We start from the raw sequence: 19665 nt of genomic DNA on the forward strand, positions 1-19665 counted from the left end.
CGAGATTCGCTTTGAATGTGAGACCCACCCTTACAGTACATCTGCCATACTTACGTTAAAACCGCTTCAATACACGCCATACAGATTTCACATTTGGGTTTCGAAACAAACAGCGGTATCTACATTTGTACATAAGTAGATAACTGTAAATGTAAAGAACTTCAACTAGGAACTGTGCAATCATTATTACTTATTTCATTTAAAGCTTGTTCTTTACTAAAGACCAAGCTTTAAGGGAAACGGTAAAGACCAAAGACCCTTTAGTACTTTACCATGTCGTTACAGGACTGGAAAAACAGCCTACATAATCCGTAACTGCATGATGCAGTTACGGAGACTGGATGTAGTCTGCATCGAGTCTAAGTAATTATTATACAAAATGAGCAAAACTAAGCATAAAATTTAATATGAAATAAGAATTTGAGAGTGCATGTGCACGAGTCAGCACGACTGCAGTCCCGAGCGCGTATTCGGAATTCGCCCAGCAAGCGCCACCATTTCTCGCCAAAATTTTCTGTAAGCCGGAAACCTCTTTGTTTTACATGATATGAGTCGTATCCCGTATGATTCTGGTTTTACAATGCTAAATTAACTATTATAGAATAGTCGGAGCTTGGTAGTCGGCACTGACAGAAATCCCTGACCTGGAAACAGCATAACTAGTACACGTATAGTATCTACGACGCTCTTCAACTTTACTCTTTATATAACTATGTTAGCCTTTTACACGATGTGGGCGATTGCTTCAGAGTTGTAAACAGTCGCCTACAACAGTCTCACCAGGTCATGCAGATCCATTCATATTTTGTCGAAATCGTCTCCAAGAGGACAAAATCCACTCTGCTCTGAACATGTGGTTTTACGGATCTGGTGCTACCGAATTATGAACTTTATAGATTACTCACTTTTTTCCTATAAAAGTTTGGCTTAATCAAGTTGCTGTCAGTAGTCAGTAGCGATCAGATGCTTTTGTAGTACCCAAGTACCTACACTTCGGTACGAATTGACAGTACTGTAACTGTTGTCTGTTGGCAGTCTTGAACGTACGTACCAGTTTTGCCTAAAGTTAGAATGCTATCGTATTAGAAGCCACATTAACGCCGTTTCCTACCGTTTTTTATTATTTTCTATTTTTTTTAGACTTTTTTAATGGTTGTGTAGTTCTGGACTGTACGGGACTGTGCAAGCCTTCGCTAACATGGCATCTGTAGCGACCGGCATTTATAACCGGCATATTAAATTGTGTGTCCTATGTTTATTAAGCGATAGATGACTACTTGACCGCCTTATATCTGTATGTGATAATTAGTAAAATATCATAATATACCGTGTGGATAACCGTCGAATCTATCAGCACAATGGACAGAGGCCAGGTAGGTACTGTAAATATCTACTGGCACTATAAAAATCTCGATAAAAATGTATAAAAATAATAGATTGGTACTTTTGGAAACTTTCGCACTGTGCATAACTGGCGCGCGCTGGAAGTCTGAGCTGACACTATGCAGTATGCAGTACTTACTTACCTACCCTACCCGTAACTGTGAAGATAGGGGACCTGTCTGTTAGACAATGCGATTTTTCACATTTTTGAGAGCTTACATTACAGCTGTGCAATAAATGTGTTTATAACGTGTTTTAATAACATATCTGTATTTTGCAAACTTTGCTCGTTTTTACTTGGGCATGGAAAATCTGGTAAGCCGTAAGCGCCGTGTTTCCCAATGCGTGGTTTTTAATTTTAATTTTTCGCATGGATATGGGTTCATTTTTTTACGAGTAAACTTTGCCGTTTTGTTGTGGCTCTATAGGAAAAATCTAAAGACTTCGAACCTTTTCGTCAAGTTCATTCGGATAAGACTACAAATGCGGTTTCGGAGCTTTTCCAAGACTACGAAGAGGGTAAGCTGAAAACCAACGTATTCATCACTCTGAGATTCTGAATATTATGCCGTATTAATTTAATCCATAGTTTGTAATTTTATTATTGAGACATCACTATTACTGTTAACACATCAGTGTTTTGTGTGAGAAAGTGACTGTGATAGTTTGGATATGCGTTGAAGCTTATTGTACATTTAAAAAAAGTTCGTACTTCGGTAAATTATATTATGTGATTGAGCTTTTTATAATACTTTAAAATATACAATACATAAATAGTACCACTGTATTGCTGCCGAGTGTTGTCTCATTTCCTGCTTTTGCAGTAGCTGCATAGTGCCTTGACTTCGCTTGCCTACCGTTGTAGATGATCTGCTTAGTTTCGCCAATCCCAACTACTCCGGCACCGGGGAAGAGTATTCCGATGATCATGAAGATCTGCCCTATGAACAAGAATTCGACCATCTGCTTCCGCAAGATGCCAACGGGCATTTCTGTTTACCTGATTCGTTCACGCGGATTGGTTATGATGAAGGTGTGCCATCCAGGGAGAAAATATTTATGGATGAACCGGAGGAGACGGATCCTGTTGACGAAGGAGCAAAGGAAGGCATTTATAAAGCGCTAGATGAGTTTTACGTGAAGATCGAAAAAAATGGCAAAGATGGACGAGAAAACGTAAAACGGCGCCAGAAGTATGCCAGTTTGGGCATCGACGATATGGGAATGACCGACGAGCAGAATGGTCAAAAGGATGTGCTATCGTCGCCTCGATTTTCCGAGCCTTCGTCTCCGTCAACTGGCTCGGGACGGGACGAATATCTGCCTCACGGCTGGGAAAAACATGAAGGTTTGTTTTACCAAACATCATATAGATATACTTTTTAAATTACATTTTCGATTGAGAAAAGGTCTGTCATTTTATTGGATGGCATTATAAATAATGCAACAGGAAATTCCGAAACCAGGGTAGCGTGCCTTGCCACATACCAAAATAAATTTATTAGAATTGTATTCGTGCAAATCACCGAAATGTTTATCGCCTTTTATAAAACTAATTCCAAGATTAGGCTGCTCTGTGTCTTCGTCGATGAATTTCGTACAATTTCGAAGATATTGTATGGGTAATTTTTCTTCAAGATTTCTGTAAATTGATGTCTGTGAAATTTGTGGTGCTTTGCTGGTAAAGTTGGTTTTTTATTCAGCAAGATTATTGCAGATGATGATGGTCCATATTACTGGCACATCCGAACAGGAACAATTCAGCGGAATCCACCCGAAGGCTCGACGTCAGACAGTGAACACAGTGTAAGTCTGCAAGCCTAAATATATTGCTGTGAAAGATCGTTTCACATTTGCATTTCATGCCATATGTCTGGCGTGGGTGATGGATCGTCTTGATCGTTTATTTAGCCTCATCGCAAGCGTTACTTGGACTGGTTTTGGGTGCATGTTTTGTTAACGTAGACTGCATCGGAAGCCAATCAGTAATAATTGTACTGCGGCTTTGTAGGTATTTGAATTTCCTGCACTGCAGGAGCCGACTGACTGGCCTGCTTCCTCCTCTCCGAACCAAAGCGAAAGCCGGGATGAGGTAATTACTAGATGCCGACTTTTTACAGTGGTTGATGTAAACACGCTTCGCCTTCTTAGCCTTGAAGATCATTCTGCGTGTGTGTAATCAAGCATTTATAAGTGTAATGGGGTGTGGTACAGTTTAGTAAACCGAGTACTATAATCTGCACAACTGATGAATTTTTATGAACCACTTTTATAATTCTGTTAGCCACGTGCAATATACGAGTTTAGACATTTGACAGTTAAACCTTAGTATATCGCCTTTTTAACTTGTTTTCGTTATTCCTGGTACAAGCGACAAATGTAATTTTTGAAGAGAGCTGTTTCTTATTACATAGTATTTTACCCGACTTTAATCATTTTGATATGATTTTTGCACTTGCAGTGGAACTGTGTGCTTTAAACTACTGTTTATCTATATTAAATAGAATGTGTCATACAAATAAGTTAATACATCTTTTATTATAACCATTCTGGTTACATCCACATAAATTATGCTTTGTATTGTCTTTCAGCCGAAAAGATTTTCCGTGAGATCTTTAGGATGGACGGAAATCGATGAAGAGAGCTTGACACCGGAGAAAAGTAGTCGTGCTGTGAACAAGTGCATTCTAGATCTCTCTGCTGGACGAAATGACACACTGGACAGCATTGGCCGATGGGGCGATGTACGAGACAAATTATGCGCTTCACTTATTGAATCATCCGCGACACCAGGATTTGCATTTTCGATTTGATTATATATTTCCGCTTTCAGGGGAAGGATATTTTCCTTGAGCTCTATCCTGACAGGCTGTGTTTGGTGGACGCTGTGGATTCAGTAGCACTGCATACGCAGCCTATTCAGACTATCCGCGTTTGGGGAGTTGGCCGAGATGACAGCAGGTACTGTATATAGTTAGCTTCCGCTCGCGTAGATCGCGTCGCTTATTTCCAGCAAATGGGCAAATCTTGCAGCATTCTTATTTAACAATGTAGAGTGCACAGTTCTACGTGAGACAGCCTTAAAAGCAAAAGATATTTTAGAATGTGCTAGAAAAAACTGGCTGTCTAAAATTAATCCTTTTGTGACCTTTTAAAACAAATATTCCGGCTCTTTTGAATATGTACTGTACATAAATTGTTCAAACAGTTTATTATAATTTCAATTTGATAATCAATTTCATAGTAGTTGTGTGTACCATTATGTTTGTGATTAGTTGTATTCTGCAAGGTACGTAGTATTACATACGTAGGGAGTACTGACTATTGTGAGTCTCTGTAGTACCGTAGTTCATTTGCTGGAAATTAGCCTGATGTACCAAGTTGTCACTTCGCATTTGACGGGAACTGCTATTAAACTCTGCTTTTATCTTTCTGCTCTGCTGCGTTTCATGAGGATGATCTTCTGTTTGTGATTAGACAGAGGTAACTCTTAAATGACAATATTATTCAATTCTCTTTGTCTTTTGTCTGATTTTGTCTGATGATGAATTTATATTCTGTGCAGTGATCGAACTGTATTGTGGACGACGTGCTCGTTTGTGTTTATGTATGTGTTCCTTTTTGATGAAATCACATGCGGCATGTTATGAATGGATTGTTAGTTCTCCATACCTTTGAAATATACTCGTATTGTGTGTACATTGTCGCTGCATTTTTTGGCTACGGGTATATTATACTCCACTGTTGTTCGTTCACAGAGATTTTGCCTTCGTTGCCCGCGACCTGCAGACGAACATATATAAGTGTCATGTTCTTCGATGTGATATACCAGCCCGCAGGTAACTAACTCGCATATGTAATACCGCCTAATGCGCTTATGAGGTACAGTAACTGTGCGCATTAGATTGCCATATGGTTTTGAATTTCTAGCTTTCGGTATGAACAAGTGTGGTTTAAAATGTATAAATATCTCCTTTTGAAATATGGTATTCGCATTTTACACTATATTAATTCTGAATATCGAAAAGACATACAAGAGTAAATGGATAGTATTTCTATTACGGGAATAATACATCTGTAGTAGAATATTGACGGGAACATATTAAGGAATTCCTGTTTAGAAAAAAACGAAAAACGGCGCAATTTGAACATGGAGATTTAGAGTTAGTTTCCTTTACCAGTAGGATGTTAATTGTGGATTTGGTTAGGCGTTAACCGCTTTGTACTTTCATCTTCGCAGAATTGCTCATGCTTTAAAAGAGGTATGCCAGGAATACATCGCGCAGCATGATACTTCCAGGGCAGACAATGACCGAGCGCCTAAACGACCTCATACGCTTTCATTGGGTCGGCGGCGAAATTCCTTACTGGCTTCCAGTAACATATTCCCAACTCCTATTGAAGAACCGAAAAAGGTTTTCCGAGTATTATATATGGGAAGACGACCTGTGAAGGTTGGCGTGGGCATCGAAGTCTTACACGGAGTCATTGATCAGATGCTGGCTGAGTGTCCTGAAGAAGAATGGATTCCTGTATCAGTAGCGGTATCGCCGTCTACCATCACTATTGTAACTCAAGAGGCACGTGGTGACGGCAATGAATATAACACATTGACGTCAGTTTGTTTCGGGATTTTCATGTTGTTTCCTTTAGCCAGCCCTAATTTTTTGTTTTTCGTTTCGTAATTTTATCTTGCTTGCCACAAACTTGTTATAGGTACGTTTGTGCAATTTCATCCAGTTCAGCCATTTTCTGTTTGGCATTTTCCATATGTACTGTATCATAACACAGGGATTTCAGTATCCTGATTCCTGTTTTGGTTTTTGCTTTTAGGACGAGCCCGAGGTCATGGCAGAATGTCGAGTACGCTATTTGACGTTCTTGGGAATCGGAAGAGATGACATACGGTGAGCTATTTTGAGCCGTAAATAAGTTATATTTATGGAGCCTACCGGAAACACTTTTGACATCAGTCACGCGTGGCGTTGAAAACCCCAATTACGCTCTGACGGCTGATGCTTATCTACAGAACATGCGGATTTATTGTACATACTCCGGAAGATACGTTCCTCGTGCATGTTTTCGCCTGCAGTCCATCAGGTGGTCCATTATGCAAAGCAATAGAGGCCGCCTGCAAGCTACGCTATCAAAAATTTCTGGACGCCCATACGAAAGCGATGGAAGAAGCGCAGAATAGACGGATTGTCACACCAACAGAGGTTAGTGGAAAAAACGCATTATATTAACCAGTGGTTTTTGGCGCAGTGCTTACGATGAAGGTACGCTACCGAGTATGTGCGTCATTACGCAGCCAACTATAGTGAAGTATCTACATTTTGGATGCCTGTGCGACGTTACGTAACACATTGTAAAATGCTAGAAACACAATGTTTGAAATAGGAAACAATCATTTGGTAGCGCTACGAGTCATATGGCAATAGTGGAGCCAAAAATGCAAGTTGGTTTAAGCGTTGCCAAAATTTTAATGGATGCTTCTGGCATGTTCCCGAATTTCTGGATGCATTGTGCAACAGTGCTGTCTTAAAAAACTGAATGCCTGACTGCTGCACAATTGGCTGAGGGAAGCTTCACTCAAAAATACCATGTGCTGTCTTACAAAATTTATTAACTTTTAAAGCTATAAGCGGCTGGTGCATCTTTTTTCATTTTCGAAACTTTAAATATTCAAGTGCACTACTCCACTGGCATAAGTATTACCATACCATGAATATATCTGAAGGCAATTTAATTCCACTGTCAGTCTGCCACGAATTATCTGCTGAGGATCGACAGATTTGCATATATATTTCATAGCAACTTTTTCCGAATTTTCTGGGCAAAGAATTTACTGTCTGCCGTCTTGTCGTTTCTCTTTATAGCTGGGTATATATGTTTGCCGTTAATTTATGAATTTGTGTGGCAATAGTATTACGCGCAATGCTTATATAATTTGCACTGTACAGAGACCTGTATACTGTGCCTTGTAATAACGAACACGGTTCGCTAATATCCGGAAACCAGTTTTCATTAGGCGCCGGGGTGTACTCTGTGGTATTTATATGTTGTTTTTTTTCAGAAAATCGGTGCCAAGTTGCGAAGTTTCTTTGGAGCAGTGAGTAGCCACCTGAGGACATCGTAATCACGAGAAATCAGTGCACGTGCTGTACCGCTGGGTTGATACCGCTGTGATCTTTCTGTGCCGAAATCGCGGCCCGGACAACCAGCTCTTCTCGCAGCGATAACCTTAATAATGTGCATGTTGTTATTGCACTTGTTTATGGCAGTACTGCTGTTGATGTTTATTGACAGATATTGGCATGACTTATGCGAAGTTATACCATGATATTGTCGTAAGCATTATTGAAATCTCAGGTTTTTTTAAATTTAGAAGTATGGTTGTATGTATATTCGCATGTTACGAAATGAAATTATCGACTTCTTGGGACATATTGCCTTTACAAGGTTATCACATTTTCATAATCTCTTGTTTGAATATGAACAGGTTGAACAACTGATATATGGCGGTTAACAAGCTGGAAAAAAGAATGTCATCGGGAAATTATCTCTCACCATTTTGAGTAGTTAATTTTGCTTGGTTAGCGCCTGGAAGGCAAAATCGTGTGCTGCTGCTGGTATATAATGTGCCGGTTGAAGGGCAATTCGAAGACAGCAATTTTCAAAAGTGAAACTTGTATAGCAGTGTCTTATCATTTTTCGAACAATATAGCCGTGCCTGCATTGTAACAGTACTGGCAGTATGTTCGTTGGACTGGACTTCGTCACAAAAACCGGGTCGTTGCACTGGTCTTAACTGCAAAGCCGGTTTCCAGTTGGGAGGCAAAAGATAGTTTGCGATTAGTCTTGCCCTTTATGAGTTTTCTGTAGCGATTACAGGACATATATTTCTATTTACGAAAAGGAGCTTACACCTGCCACTGTACTGTGCTTTTTTATTAGGTTTAGAGGGTATTGTGCGCATAATTTGTTCATGTTACATATACTTCAGTATACAATATTTTGCATTCAGATAAGGATGCTTCAATTTCTGCAACTCTAATATTGACATATTAAATACCGCGATTGATGATTCATCGATTAATTAGTGATTTGAGACTGTACCGGATAAACTGTAACCAACAGTAAATTTTAACTTTATGGACGCCCCGAAACGTATTGACACCCCGAAACCGGAAGCGACCAGTCGGAGCGAATCACGGCAGCAAAGTGCACGGGGCTTTTATTGTTATAGTAATATCACCTTGTCTTTCCCACCCACATTAACCCACAGGCGAAATTGTAAAATGATCAGTTTCAGTGAAGTATGCGGGTAAGAATTTCGAAACGGAGGAAATCCAAAGTTTACGTGGAATATCTTCCACAATTAAAAAATTTCGTAGTAGATTCCTTGAACCTGCGGCATATGTTTAGAGCTGTAGTACGTAATGCATATGATCTCTTGCCCGGCCCGTTGACGGTGATCTTGACTGTACATGCTGCATTTTACGGACGTAGAGTCTCTTTACGAAGGGCGTAGTTGCAATCGATCCAGTTCGTTTGCGACTGAAGTATCATACGAACCGGAAGTTGGTACATGACGCTGAATTTCAAAAGAAGGATATACCATGTGGTCAGGTGCAATTGAATGTAATATTTCGAGTAATACTTACCGTGATTACGCATATGACCTTCTACCGGAACATCCATCAACCGGAATAATGCTGTGCCTTTTTTACGGATTCAGCATAATACAAGGCTGCAACCACTCAATGAACAATTCCTTACTATTCGGGGATAGCATTACTAAATTATATTAAGTCCTTAAAAATTAAAAGATAAAAGTGTATGTATAGTGGAGGTGTTATGCGATGCTGCCACGATAAAAGGTTCTTCCTGTCGCAGTTACAAGGTCACAAATTTGTAGTGGTCTGTTAGGTAGGAAATTTTCTGTTATAATTAAAAAATAAAGGTAATTTCCCCGGATGAGTCTGGAGAGACACAACAACACAAATCCCAGCTGGAAACACCCAGTTTGATCCCGTACGAGATGTTGACACTGAGCGTGCAATGTACGTAAACCGCCGCTATCAAAAATTCAGGATGACGCTGGCCCTTCTTAGTTAGTTGCGTCATACGATGCCACTATGTGCGGAGCCTCTCCTACACAAATAATTCGTGGGCTTTCTCCCACAGAATTCAAGCGCATTCGCATTCAACAAATTAATTCGCTATTACTGCAAAGCCCAGTTATTAATACGGTTTCATTTTCTACATTTTCGGGCGTATCCCATTAATTTAATGGATTTACTTTGTAAGGAAATAGTACAGTACTGCTGCGCTGCATACTCTATGACTTATCCTTTGATTCTAGTTCAAAAATTAAGTTTTGGTTCCTTGCAAGGTCTATTCTGAATATTTGTTATCATTCCCGAAATTAAGCATTTATGATTAAAAATTTATAGGCAAAATTATTAAATGACCGGAAATGCGGTAACTATATCAGGTGTGAAAATAGGCGCGATTCGTAGCCGTACCAGTGGCGTAGTGTACGACCGTATCTACTATTTCCCTGTTTGCATGCCAGCAGTATCTGCTTCGTATTTTGCTCCATGTTATTTGTCAGTGGAAATTTGGTGCTTGCCAACGCAGATGACTTTGTGCTTTGGGTAAAATTCGACTGCTGTGAATAGTTCAGTGTAAAGAAGCGTATGATTTGAATCAGCAGATGTTCATGCCTCCACAAAGCTGAAATCGTAATATCGGGAAAGACTTCCTAGTTCCCACATGAGTTCTTACCGTTCTGAGGGTCGATTACGATTTGTACACTGACGATAGTCGCGGGTGTTTATGGGGTGCATCTGTTGTATTAAATTTAAGTGTTTGCGATAAAGGACCCACTCTTGATTGTCTGTTTGTAATTTCTTCAATCCAAGTCGCCAATTCGCCATCCCAGAAACTGGTTTGGGAAAAATCGCACTGTCACGACCTGAAATGGCCAGCCTGGACAGCAGCACGTACACGGTCAGACATGGAGAGGCATCCGTGAATCCATCCAAGCGTCTCATTTTCGTTAAGCTCACAGATTCGGCATTGAAGAGTATTGAAGAATATCATGCTCAACTCAAGAAGGTAAAGTACCATACTTTTCTATCCTCTTGAAATTCTACCCCGCGGTCTTTGAATGATAATATTCTTACGATAAAATTATAGTAAATAGAAGCGTATCTAGCGGGTCAATAGGTATCGATTGACTTTGTCGTTTTCGGGTTTTTATAAATCGTTAAGGATATCTTATATTGACAAATTTTGACGTTTGTGAGGTGAATCCACGTAATGTTGGTATCTTGTTATTGTTGCCAGTTTTTTTGGAAATTAGGGATTGTGTGGTTGATAATGATGGCAAATTGGCAATCATCGGGCGACACGTTTGCAGCTGAGTGCCCGAATACAATCCTTTTACGGGTCGCGGTTGATCTCTATCGCTTGTTTGTACTGACTATCACTTACAGTGCTAATATGCATCATTGCGTACCTAGTCGTACCATATGGTAGTAATCTGAATTGCATAGAGTTCCTGTTTTACTTCAACTATACCTCGATAAAGTCTATATCAGTGATAGAAGACGGTAAATATTTTCATACAGCACCAGATGACAATAATATTCACCTACCATACTGTGACAGTCGTGCTATTAACGCTGCAGTCGTGCGGAAGTGTGATTTGTGAAATTTCGTTTAAGCGCATATTGATGTCGCTTTAATGTTCCTGGTGGAAGTCGTTGACTTTGCTTTTAGATGGCAAATAATTCGTTGAATGCTTATGAAAAACTAGTATTTCTTACTATGGATAGGTAACGCCGGCTTCAAGCGTCCTTGATTTGCAAATTCCAGTGTTTTTAAACTAACTAAAAGAAACGAATATTGATCACGGTATTCGCAAATCACTGGAATTATATCCAAGTCGGAAAATACCCTACATTGTATTCTATGGTTTGAAATCAGACTGTAATGAGATAGATGCAGCATGCTGAATAATATTTAGGTGAATAGTTTTTCTAACAATGTGAGAATCTAGAATCGGTGTCATGGGATTTTTGTGGAGTAAAGTGTTAGATGGTCAGATTCAAAAGTCCCTAATGGCTGGCTATCTGTTCTTGGATCAAAAGATATGAACAAGAATAGTCCTAGTACGAACGTAACTTAAAATGTGTAGCGGACTTTGAAAAAAACCTTGTTGCAAGTTACCGAATTTAGCGCGGTATTTTTAGTTTTCTCTGTGGTTTTGTAATAGTGAATAGTGAATGCGCGAAAGTTGTTTAAGTGCATTTACTGATTTTATGTGTTGTACGAATGATAGGTTATTGCATTTACTGTAAATCGCTAGTCCTTCTGCTCTAAATTAGTAGATGGTTTTGGGCGTTTTAGGAGAATAATTTACAATTAGTTTGGACTCAAAGGGCAAAATAGCAGTGTCGCCGATTATTATAATTTACGTTCTGCAGTTTGTTTGGTCTAAATTTTATGTCTCACAGTGCGGATTGTCGTTGCCGGTTCGCCATGTTGCCTGATTTGGTAGTATATAAAGACTACATATTGTACTAAAATGTACATAGTAACTAGTATTCTCCAGATGGACAATCAGGTGGAACAGCTAATTGGACAACTTATTGGTAGGTATGCAGTATACTTTAGGCTACATAGCCTTTTTGATAATGCGATTCCTAATTTCCTATAACTTCCAACGCAAGCGTTTCTCGAAATCAGCTCAACAATACTACATAATACATACACTGAGTGATAAAAAATGTTTTACAGACAAGTCAATCCTGATAGAACTTTTCGGGATAACGTTATTTCCCTGATTGTAGTTAGAACTGGCTTATTTGCAAGTATGGTTGGACTTGTACCATGTCATATTGATTTACAATCTTGAGAACAATATTTTTTAATGAGATGAACTTGCGCTTTTTTAGAGGTTTTGTATCAATTTTTTTATGTTGCCGTTAATGAGTACTGTGAATTCTGAAGAAGATACGCCACCACCAAAAAATGATATAGACATGCAGTTTATTGAGGTTTATTACCCAAAAAGAAGTTGAAGATCGAACTAGGCTACCAGGCGAAGCGACAGTAGTGGTTTTTTATGGACCGGTCTTGCTGCGTCACGTATTACGGCTGATATAAGTCCATTAGGATTGATTCCCCTCACTCCAGATATTTAGCGCATGGGTTAAGTAGAATGTGTGTATTTCGGTGAATTTATGCTTTTTCCGGCGGAAATTTTATTATGTACAAGCGTATTAGAGTATGATTGCTGACGTAACTTGCGATGGAAACGCCTTGTATTTGCAGTGGTACCTGTTGGTTGGTTGCTATCAAGTTATCAGCCCAGTCTGTGCGTCGCGCGTAGCAGATTGAAGAGCCTTGGTTGTGTATTGCGAGCGCAGCTGATTTGCTTGGCTAGATTTCGCTATTGCAGTTGAGTATTGCTTCGGTTATTTTCCTCGAGCAGGTAGCTGTGTTAAAGTGCACAGACGCTTTCCAGTTGTTTGCATGTATAATTTATTCTTTTTCAAACATCTGTAGAGCTCGGTTACGTAACACAGCTTTTCTCAATCTTTGTGTGATACGCGTTTAATTGGTATTGGAGTGATTATGGCCATTTTGGAGCCATCCTCATATCGCATGAAAAATGGAATTGCTGCCCAGAAACGTATCGTTTTTGTTAAATTGACCGATTCTGCCTTTAAAGCTTTCGAGGATTTGAGCAGCAGCAAGGTAGTGGACCTAATTCGCAATCGATTTAATCCGTGGCCGCTTTATTGAACAAATGTGCGGTTAATTTTACTGCACCTGTACCAGTTTTTACTAATTGCGATTATGAGCTAATCACGTGGTGGTTTTCTGATCAGACCGTGATAGGAAGTGACTATATTGTAATCCAAATATCGTTCACTTGGACTAATGGAATGGTCGATCTACTGTAGAAAGATAAGTCAAATGTGACTGAGAAATGACGACATTTATCTGTGTTTCAGGACCGAAATCAAGCCAGTATCAGGATCGCCGAAAAAGAAGGGGTAAGCCGTAAACACTAAATTACAGTACACGTTAACACACTCTAAAAGTAAACAGTACGAGTTCTCCTGTTTACGTTCATAAAAATACGTATAGTTTTGCACTCTAATAGGTGAATTTGTATGTTGGTGTACTAGTACTCAATAATTATATTGTTCCCGTGTCGTATGTGAGTGTGGCGTCTGCGATATTTCTTGTCGCCAAAATACTTCATTCGATAAAAACAACCCAGCAAATATAGCGTTTATAACGGCGAAAGTAGTTGATTACCATTTATGGAAACATAACTGGAGTTCTCCGTTTTAACAAACTGCGCATTACGAATGCTGGTTTGTAGAATGTCGGTACAGACAATTGGAAACTATTTTTTTTCTCATTAGCACAGCGAAATCGTTGTTTTTCGCGGTATTAAAGTAGGCGTCTAGACTGACAGTTTTGCCGTACATTGAGACTTCGTGTGGATTATTGGTCGATGTCATAGCGTCCACTGTACAGACTGCCACTAGTTCTTAATATTTGTACAATGTACATTCTCCGCCTGAGAGAGAGAGACATTTGAAGAATTATCGTAACTGTTAATGAGGTTAGCAAGATCAAGATGTCAGATGGGTTTACTACAGGTTTCAAATAATGATGGCCTACGAACTCGTCTTGGTACGATGGGGAGAATTTGTGTAATCGACCTGAAAGAGCAAGCAACAAGCTCGAGGTTCTATCGTAGCAAACGAAAATGGAATTAGAGCGCTTTTTCTCTGTGTATGTGCGCGATATCTGACCCAGCCGGTTCGCTCGTTTACCTGTTTTTTCTCTCGGCAGTTTAACATTTTACCTAGACCTGGGCCGTGTTGGGGCCGAAATGTCCATTAGACAAACTGAATATTTAGTGTGCTGAAAGTCTGACTGTCTGCAATCTCCGCATGCACACAAGAGCCAAAGAGCAACTGCAGGATTTGGATGCTGTAATGTTCATGAACGCATGGTAAGCGACAGCGGTCACTGTTTGATGGAGATGGTTGTTTAGACTGGCCGAAGTGACACAAGTCGGCTAGTCGCCATAGTCACGGCCATTTAATGTAATGCCACCCTCTCTTGGATCGAAAAAAAAACAGTTTAAATTGAGGAACGGGTTTACAGCAGCTGATTTTCATAAGTCTTGTCATCAGTTATTTTGAAACGGTAGTGCTGATGTGCTAGTCAATGGACGTACTTACTGTAGGTGTATGGTTATTAGTTCTACGGCGATACAAATTGACGAAGTAAATAACAGCGTCTTGAAAAAAACAGCTTTTAGTAGTAGCGATAGCTGTAGTAAGCTATACATTTTTCAGCGAAACTTGTGTTTGCTTGCGAGATGGTGTTACTGGAAGCGTGGTAGAATAACAGCGCTGGCAGGCGGTGAATTCATTGTTGATTACTTAAAGAATCAACACAACCGGAGAATCAACCGGAAAACTGGATAAGTTAGTACTGTTTTGCGTGCTGCTACAGTGGGCGCGGCCGGAACTTTCCGGGTACAAAGAATCGTCGTGTACGGAACCCAAAAATACATAAATATGCACGAGTACTGTTTATACTCGGAAAGCGGAAATAATTTTGGTATATCCATATTCGCTTCAGATTGTTATGACTCGCGCTGGCACAACGGAACCTCAAATAAATTTCGGTTTTTGATGAACTTTTGAAAAAATTTGCGAATTTTTTTTTTCTGTTGATGAAGGGTTTCGTTTGCACACTCGCAGTAAGAAGTAGGTAATAAGGTAATTATAAGCAAACGACATTTTTCCAAACGACTAGTGTTTTCGCTTTTGTCACATACAGACGTATCCCTACGGGAAATCGTACTTACTTATTATTTAGAATGAACGAAAATTATACAAGAATCGAAATTATATTATCAAGTGCAAATTTTAGACGACGCCAGCATTTTTGACGAATGCTGGTCCGGCTGTTCTGGAAGATTTAGCTGTAGCTAATACGGCATTAAGCACCAGGCGAGCAACCGTTGTAAGCTATCTTACAGTAATTGTTTTCTTGGTTTACACATAGTTTGTGAAAATATGAGTAACATGAAATGAATATGCTACAGCTTACCATTATATTTTGTATGATGTTTGCAGTGTCAAATTTGCAAAATTGTTTAATGGCGCACGTTTCCATTTTTGTTACGTAGATAAATTGGTAAAGTGGATTTATATGTGATGCCTGGAAGCCATACCGTTTTTGAATGTTCGATTATATGCGCACAGAGCCTCGGGCTGTTGTTTTTTGTGTCGTGATCAGCTCGACTGATTATAATGCATTGTGGCATGGGTTAAGCAGCTAAAGTTGATTTGGCATCTTTCGTTATCGTGCTGTAATCATGGTATTATGCAGTATTTCATTATGGAGGCAGAATTTAATTAATCATGAGTACGTACCAGTAGTGCTACAGCTAGCTACGGCAGCGGTATGGAACTTGAATTTCCTCGTTGATCTCTGGAAGAAGTGGGTAGCTTTTTGTTCACTTTCTATGGGTTGGAACTGGTCTTAACTTTATGATCATGCCACTGTCTTTGAGGGAAAAAAAGAAAGTGTTACTGTACTAGATCAGCGACTTTGATTTCACAACAAAACTTGATTCGTGAAAACAATACTGGAAATATGGTGCTTCGGTGAATTAAGTGATTTCTACTGGAAATCATAGGCATTCGCGTAAATCGTTTGCATTTTGACTTCGACGTAACATGATGAGTGCGATTTAGATGGCCTTATCGGCTGACTCGTAGTCGTAGTTAGCAGTATGTATTATCTTTACGGCATGATGCCAGCCGGAAATATAGACAGCAGGATGTTGACAATTTACTGCATCGCTTTGTTTGAACTTGTCTACAGTTGTTATGGGATGTTATGCATCGTACAGTTGTTATGGGACTGGTTAATTTGATCTTTCCGTACTACCCAGAGAAAAACCCTCGTGAGTTAAAACAGAGTATCACGTATCGTGCATCTTGTGATTGCTGACCATATACTAACTAGTACACGCGTGATTATTGCTGTATCATGTACGTAACATAAAATACGTTGAACGGTATTATCATTCAATTACACAAGACTTTAGAGAGGAGCAGCAAGCTTGTTCGTTTGTCTTTACCTGTTTATGCTTACGTCGGCAGACATGAGCGTTGCGGTAGCTTTTTTACATCAAGCTTTGATTGAAAATTTGCGTAACCAAGGCGTTACTGTTGTAGTGCATTCAGCTGCCGTCTGGTGATGTCTTCAACTTCGCTATCGCCGACATCCCCAGCGATGTGCCCAAAGGGAGTTTTGAATGCATCCAGAAAGTGCGTAAAGGGGAAATCGAGCATTTGGGTGATATTAAACAACGCATCAATATCCACGCCACCGAGGATTCTTTCAGTGCCACGAAGCAGAAGATGACACAGGCAGATGAAGAGAGCAAAAGACAATGGTGTGCACGCTGTTGTATATTTACAACACTGGGTGCCCGTGGTTGACGTGTTGCGATGTTTGTTGTAGTGCCAAAGAGATTGAGAGCACGCGCAATGGTCCGAACATGGGTAATCGAGTGAAAGTAAAGCGCGCTGGTGAGCCCGCTTTTAGTCCCTCGAAGAAACCACGTCCCGACGTGTCGCCCGGTCAGCCGCCACTCTTTGGTGCCAGCACCAAGAAGCTCTCTGCCTCTCAGCCTGTGATCAAACCCGCCACGGCCTATCCCCATAAGCCGGCTTTTGCTGCGTCATCATCCCCCGTATCCAATCCGGTACTCTCCCTCTCGCAGCCTTCCCGAGTGGGCTCATCGACCTCACTGAACAACACGGCATCTCCCTCGAATCTTTCCACATCGCCCCTGCCATCCGCTCGCTCCCCAGCACCGCAGACAGTTTCTGTACGGCCACTTAAGGAGCGCGTTATCCATGCATTGGCTTTAAAGCCCATGTCGCGCGGTGATCTGCTTCAGAAACTGCAAAAATTTGGGGGATTTCGTGAGGAAGAACGTGGGTTGCTGGACAGCATTGCTGGAGAAGTGGCTAATTTTAAGGATGGAAAATATGACATTTTATCTTGGGTTTTAGTGGAGCAGGTGGACCCAAAGTGGCCACTGTACAACCCGTCGGATGTGTTGGCCGTGCAGCGAAGATTATCTATGATGGAAAATAATCGTCCAGTATCAGCGGCGCCTGCTGCCGCAGCTTCCACTGAATCGTCTGTGATGGAGAAAAATGTGACAAAAACGACCGGATTGAATTTATCTATGTCGTCGAGTAACTTGAGTGCATCGTCTGCTTCCGGTAAAGCGGTGAAAGAGAATGGCGCCAGTGCGGGAAGTCTGCCAAAAAGCAAATCTAACGACCGGTTGCCACGGGACGTTGCAAAAGCTTTCTTGGCGCATCCTAATGATGAAGCGATTTCGCCGCCTCCTAGCAGTTCCAGCACTTGTTCAACGCCCAGTCCACCGGATCATACGAAACTGAAAGAAATCGGTAATCGCAATACGGACAAAATTAAGAAGACGTCGGATGATTTGTTTGGATCTCAAGAGGATCAAAGTAGTGCGATGGACGTTGATGGCGGTGATACGCTGCAACAGTCCATGGAAGTGTAAGTTGAAAAGTCTGCTCGGTTGCAGTTTTATTGTTAATCGTAAAATAGGTTACTGAAATCCCTCTGGTTTTTACACTTGTAATTTCACTCTATAATGTAACAAGATTAAGTCTTATTAGTTAAGGTTATTTTGCGCAGCAGGTGCCAGAAGTTTTGGTAGAATAGCAAGCCTAGCATTAACGTCATGTGTTTTCCATTTTAGTCGATACGGTGAAGTGAAGTCTCCAGAACAGCGTCGGTCATACAAAAAGGATTTCTATGCTATCTACAATGAATACAAAGAACTGCATGAGCAAATGGCCCGCATCAGCGGACGATTTTCTGATTTGGAAATTACCTTGCGCAGTGCTAAGAAGGGCACCGCCGAGTACCGAACAATTTGCCGGACTATTCAGGACGATTATACTCGCCTCAAAGCTGACGAAGACTACAAGAAAAAGCGCAGAAGATGGCAGTTTTTGAGTACAAAACTGTCCATTATCAAGCAACGCATCAAAACTTATGACGTTACGCAAGCAAAAGCATAATTTCATTGACGCGTGATATTTTTGGCCATTCCGCTGGATATGGAAAAGTTGTTTAGTGGCCTTACTTACCATTGTCTTTTCCTGTCATGCTTGCGCTGTGTCCAAACTGTTATCCGGCTGATCGAGTCCTTGAACGGGTGCTGACTAAGTGTTATTCTCTGGGATTCAGAGGAGGACACTGTCCACTTGTATTTATCTGCCAGATATTATTCAAAAGAGTGCTTCCAGATTTTTAAATTTTAATGAGTTTGATTGGAATCGCATGACAGAGCGACAGGAGTCATCGATTAGTTTGATACTGAACTGGATTCGGTAGCAGCGATGCTGTTTGTTTGAAGGGTTTCTGTTTGATGGAATTGCCAGTATGCCATGAATGTGGGACAATTGCCGCAATTTGGTATTTGTGACTGATTGTTTGCCTCGGACAGTCCTACTGCAAAATTAAAGCTCATGATTGCAAGTCACCTTATACTTTTAATTTCCCCGTTATCCGTTTGTCTGGATTTCGCTATTTCAGGAGGTGATTTAGCATGCGCTGCTGGCGTCCCCGCTTTAATGTTGAAAGAGTGCATGTTTCTGTATGCAACGGAACAGTGGAATGCATGGTTTCTGTCGGCGTTTTGAAGGGGATTTCGCATTGAACGAAACACTGCCATAGTTTCTCGGCTACGGTACGAAAAAATCCACCGTCAAATCTCCTTCAGTGATGAATCTGTGAATGCCAGGCCTACAATATGAATCACTCGTACCGAGGTTCATATTAGTGGAGGCTTTTAAATTTTAAAAAGAAATTAGGAAGCTTTAAAAATTCAGGACAAGGATTGCGTGATGTTTGTTCATTCTGTTTTTGACTTAATGCTCTAATTTGATAATTGCAAAGCTTTTAGCTGTTCGTAGCGCCAGTTTGTGCAAAACACATCCAGGTTCAAATGTGATCCCTAATATCATTTCAAATCGCTGTTAAGCATCGGCAAAGATTCGCTATTTTGACAATTTTATGTATATTTGTTGCGTTTTATATTGGGAATTTGGTTGGAAAAAAATAAATGCTGGTCAGATTGCATCAAATGATCCGACG

General features: G+C 40.4%; 2 protein-coding genes across 5 annotated transcripts; both read left to right on the forward strand.

The window, feature by feature from the left end:
* Window positions 1-271: 271 nt before the first annotated feature.
* Window positions 272-7929, forward strand: LOC129588048 (protein Fe65 homolog). Of its 3 annotated transcripts, XM_055482066.1 has the most exons (13): window positions 272-516; window positions 602-1373; window positions 1812-1902; window positions 2249-2731; window positions 3101-3189; window positions 3395-3475; window positions 3975-4127; window positions 4217-4344; window positions 5142-5222; window positions 5624-5963; window positions 6217-6290; window positions 6413-6602; window positions 7460-7929. In XM_055482066.1, exons 2-13 carry the CDS (start codon window positions 1359-1361, stop codon window positions 7520-7522), a joined length of 1788 nt encoding a protein of 595 aa, XP_055338041.1. In that variant the 5' UTR covers window positions 272-516; window positions 602-1358; the 3' UTR covers window positions 7523-7929. The 3 variants fall into 3 exon arrangements, with proteins under 3 accessions (XP_055338041.1, XP_055338042.1, XP_055338044.1); XM_055482067.1 differs by lacking the exons at window positions 272-516; window positions 602-1373 and adding an exon at window positions 1525-1698 and having other exon boundaries at window positions 7460-7928; XM_055482069.1 differs by lacking the exons at window positions 272-516; window positions 602-1373 and having other exon boundaries at window positions 2208-2731.
* A 2081-nt stretch (window positions 7930-10010) lies between these two features.
* LOC129588176 (RNA polymerase II elongation factor ELL-like) lies at window positions 10011-19655 on the forward strand. Of its 2 annotated transcripts, none has more exons than XM_055482304.1 (5): window positions 10011-10509; window positions 13419-13460; window positions 16686-16906; window positions 16975-18057; window positions 18263-19655. In XM_055482304.1, the coding sequence occupies exons 1-5, from the start codon at window positions 10372-10374 to the stop codon at window positions 18585-18587; spliced, it is 1809 nt and encodes a 602-aa protein (XP_055338279.1). In that variant the 5' UTR covers window positions 10011-10371; the 3' UTR covers window positions 18588-19655. The 2 variants fall into 2 exon arrangements, with proteins under 2 accessions (XP_055338279.1, XP_055338280.1); XM_055482305.1 differs by lacking the exon at window positions 10011-10509 and adding an exon at window positions 12399-13158.
* Window positions 19656-19665: the final 10 nt, after the last annotated feature.

Source organism: Paramacrobiotus metropolitanus, unplaced genomic scaffold (assembly GCF_019649055.1).
Source record: "Paramacrobiotus metropolitanus isolate TYO unplaced genomic scaffold, Prichtersi_v1.0 Parri_scaffold0000028, whole genome shotgun sequence".
Classification (NCBI taxonomy): Eukaryota; Metazoa; Tardigrada; class Eutardigrada; order Parachela; family Macrobiotidae; genus Paramacrobiotus; species Paramacrobiotus metropolitanus.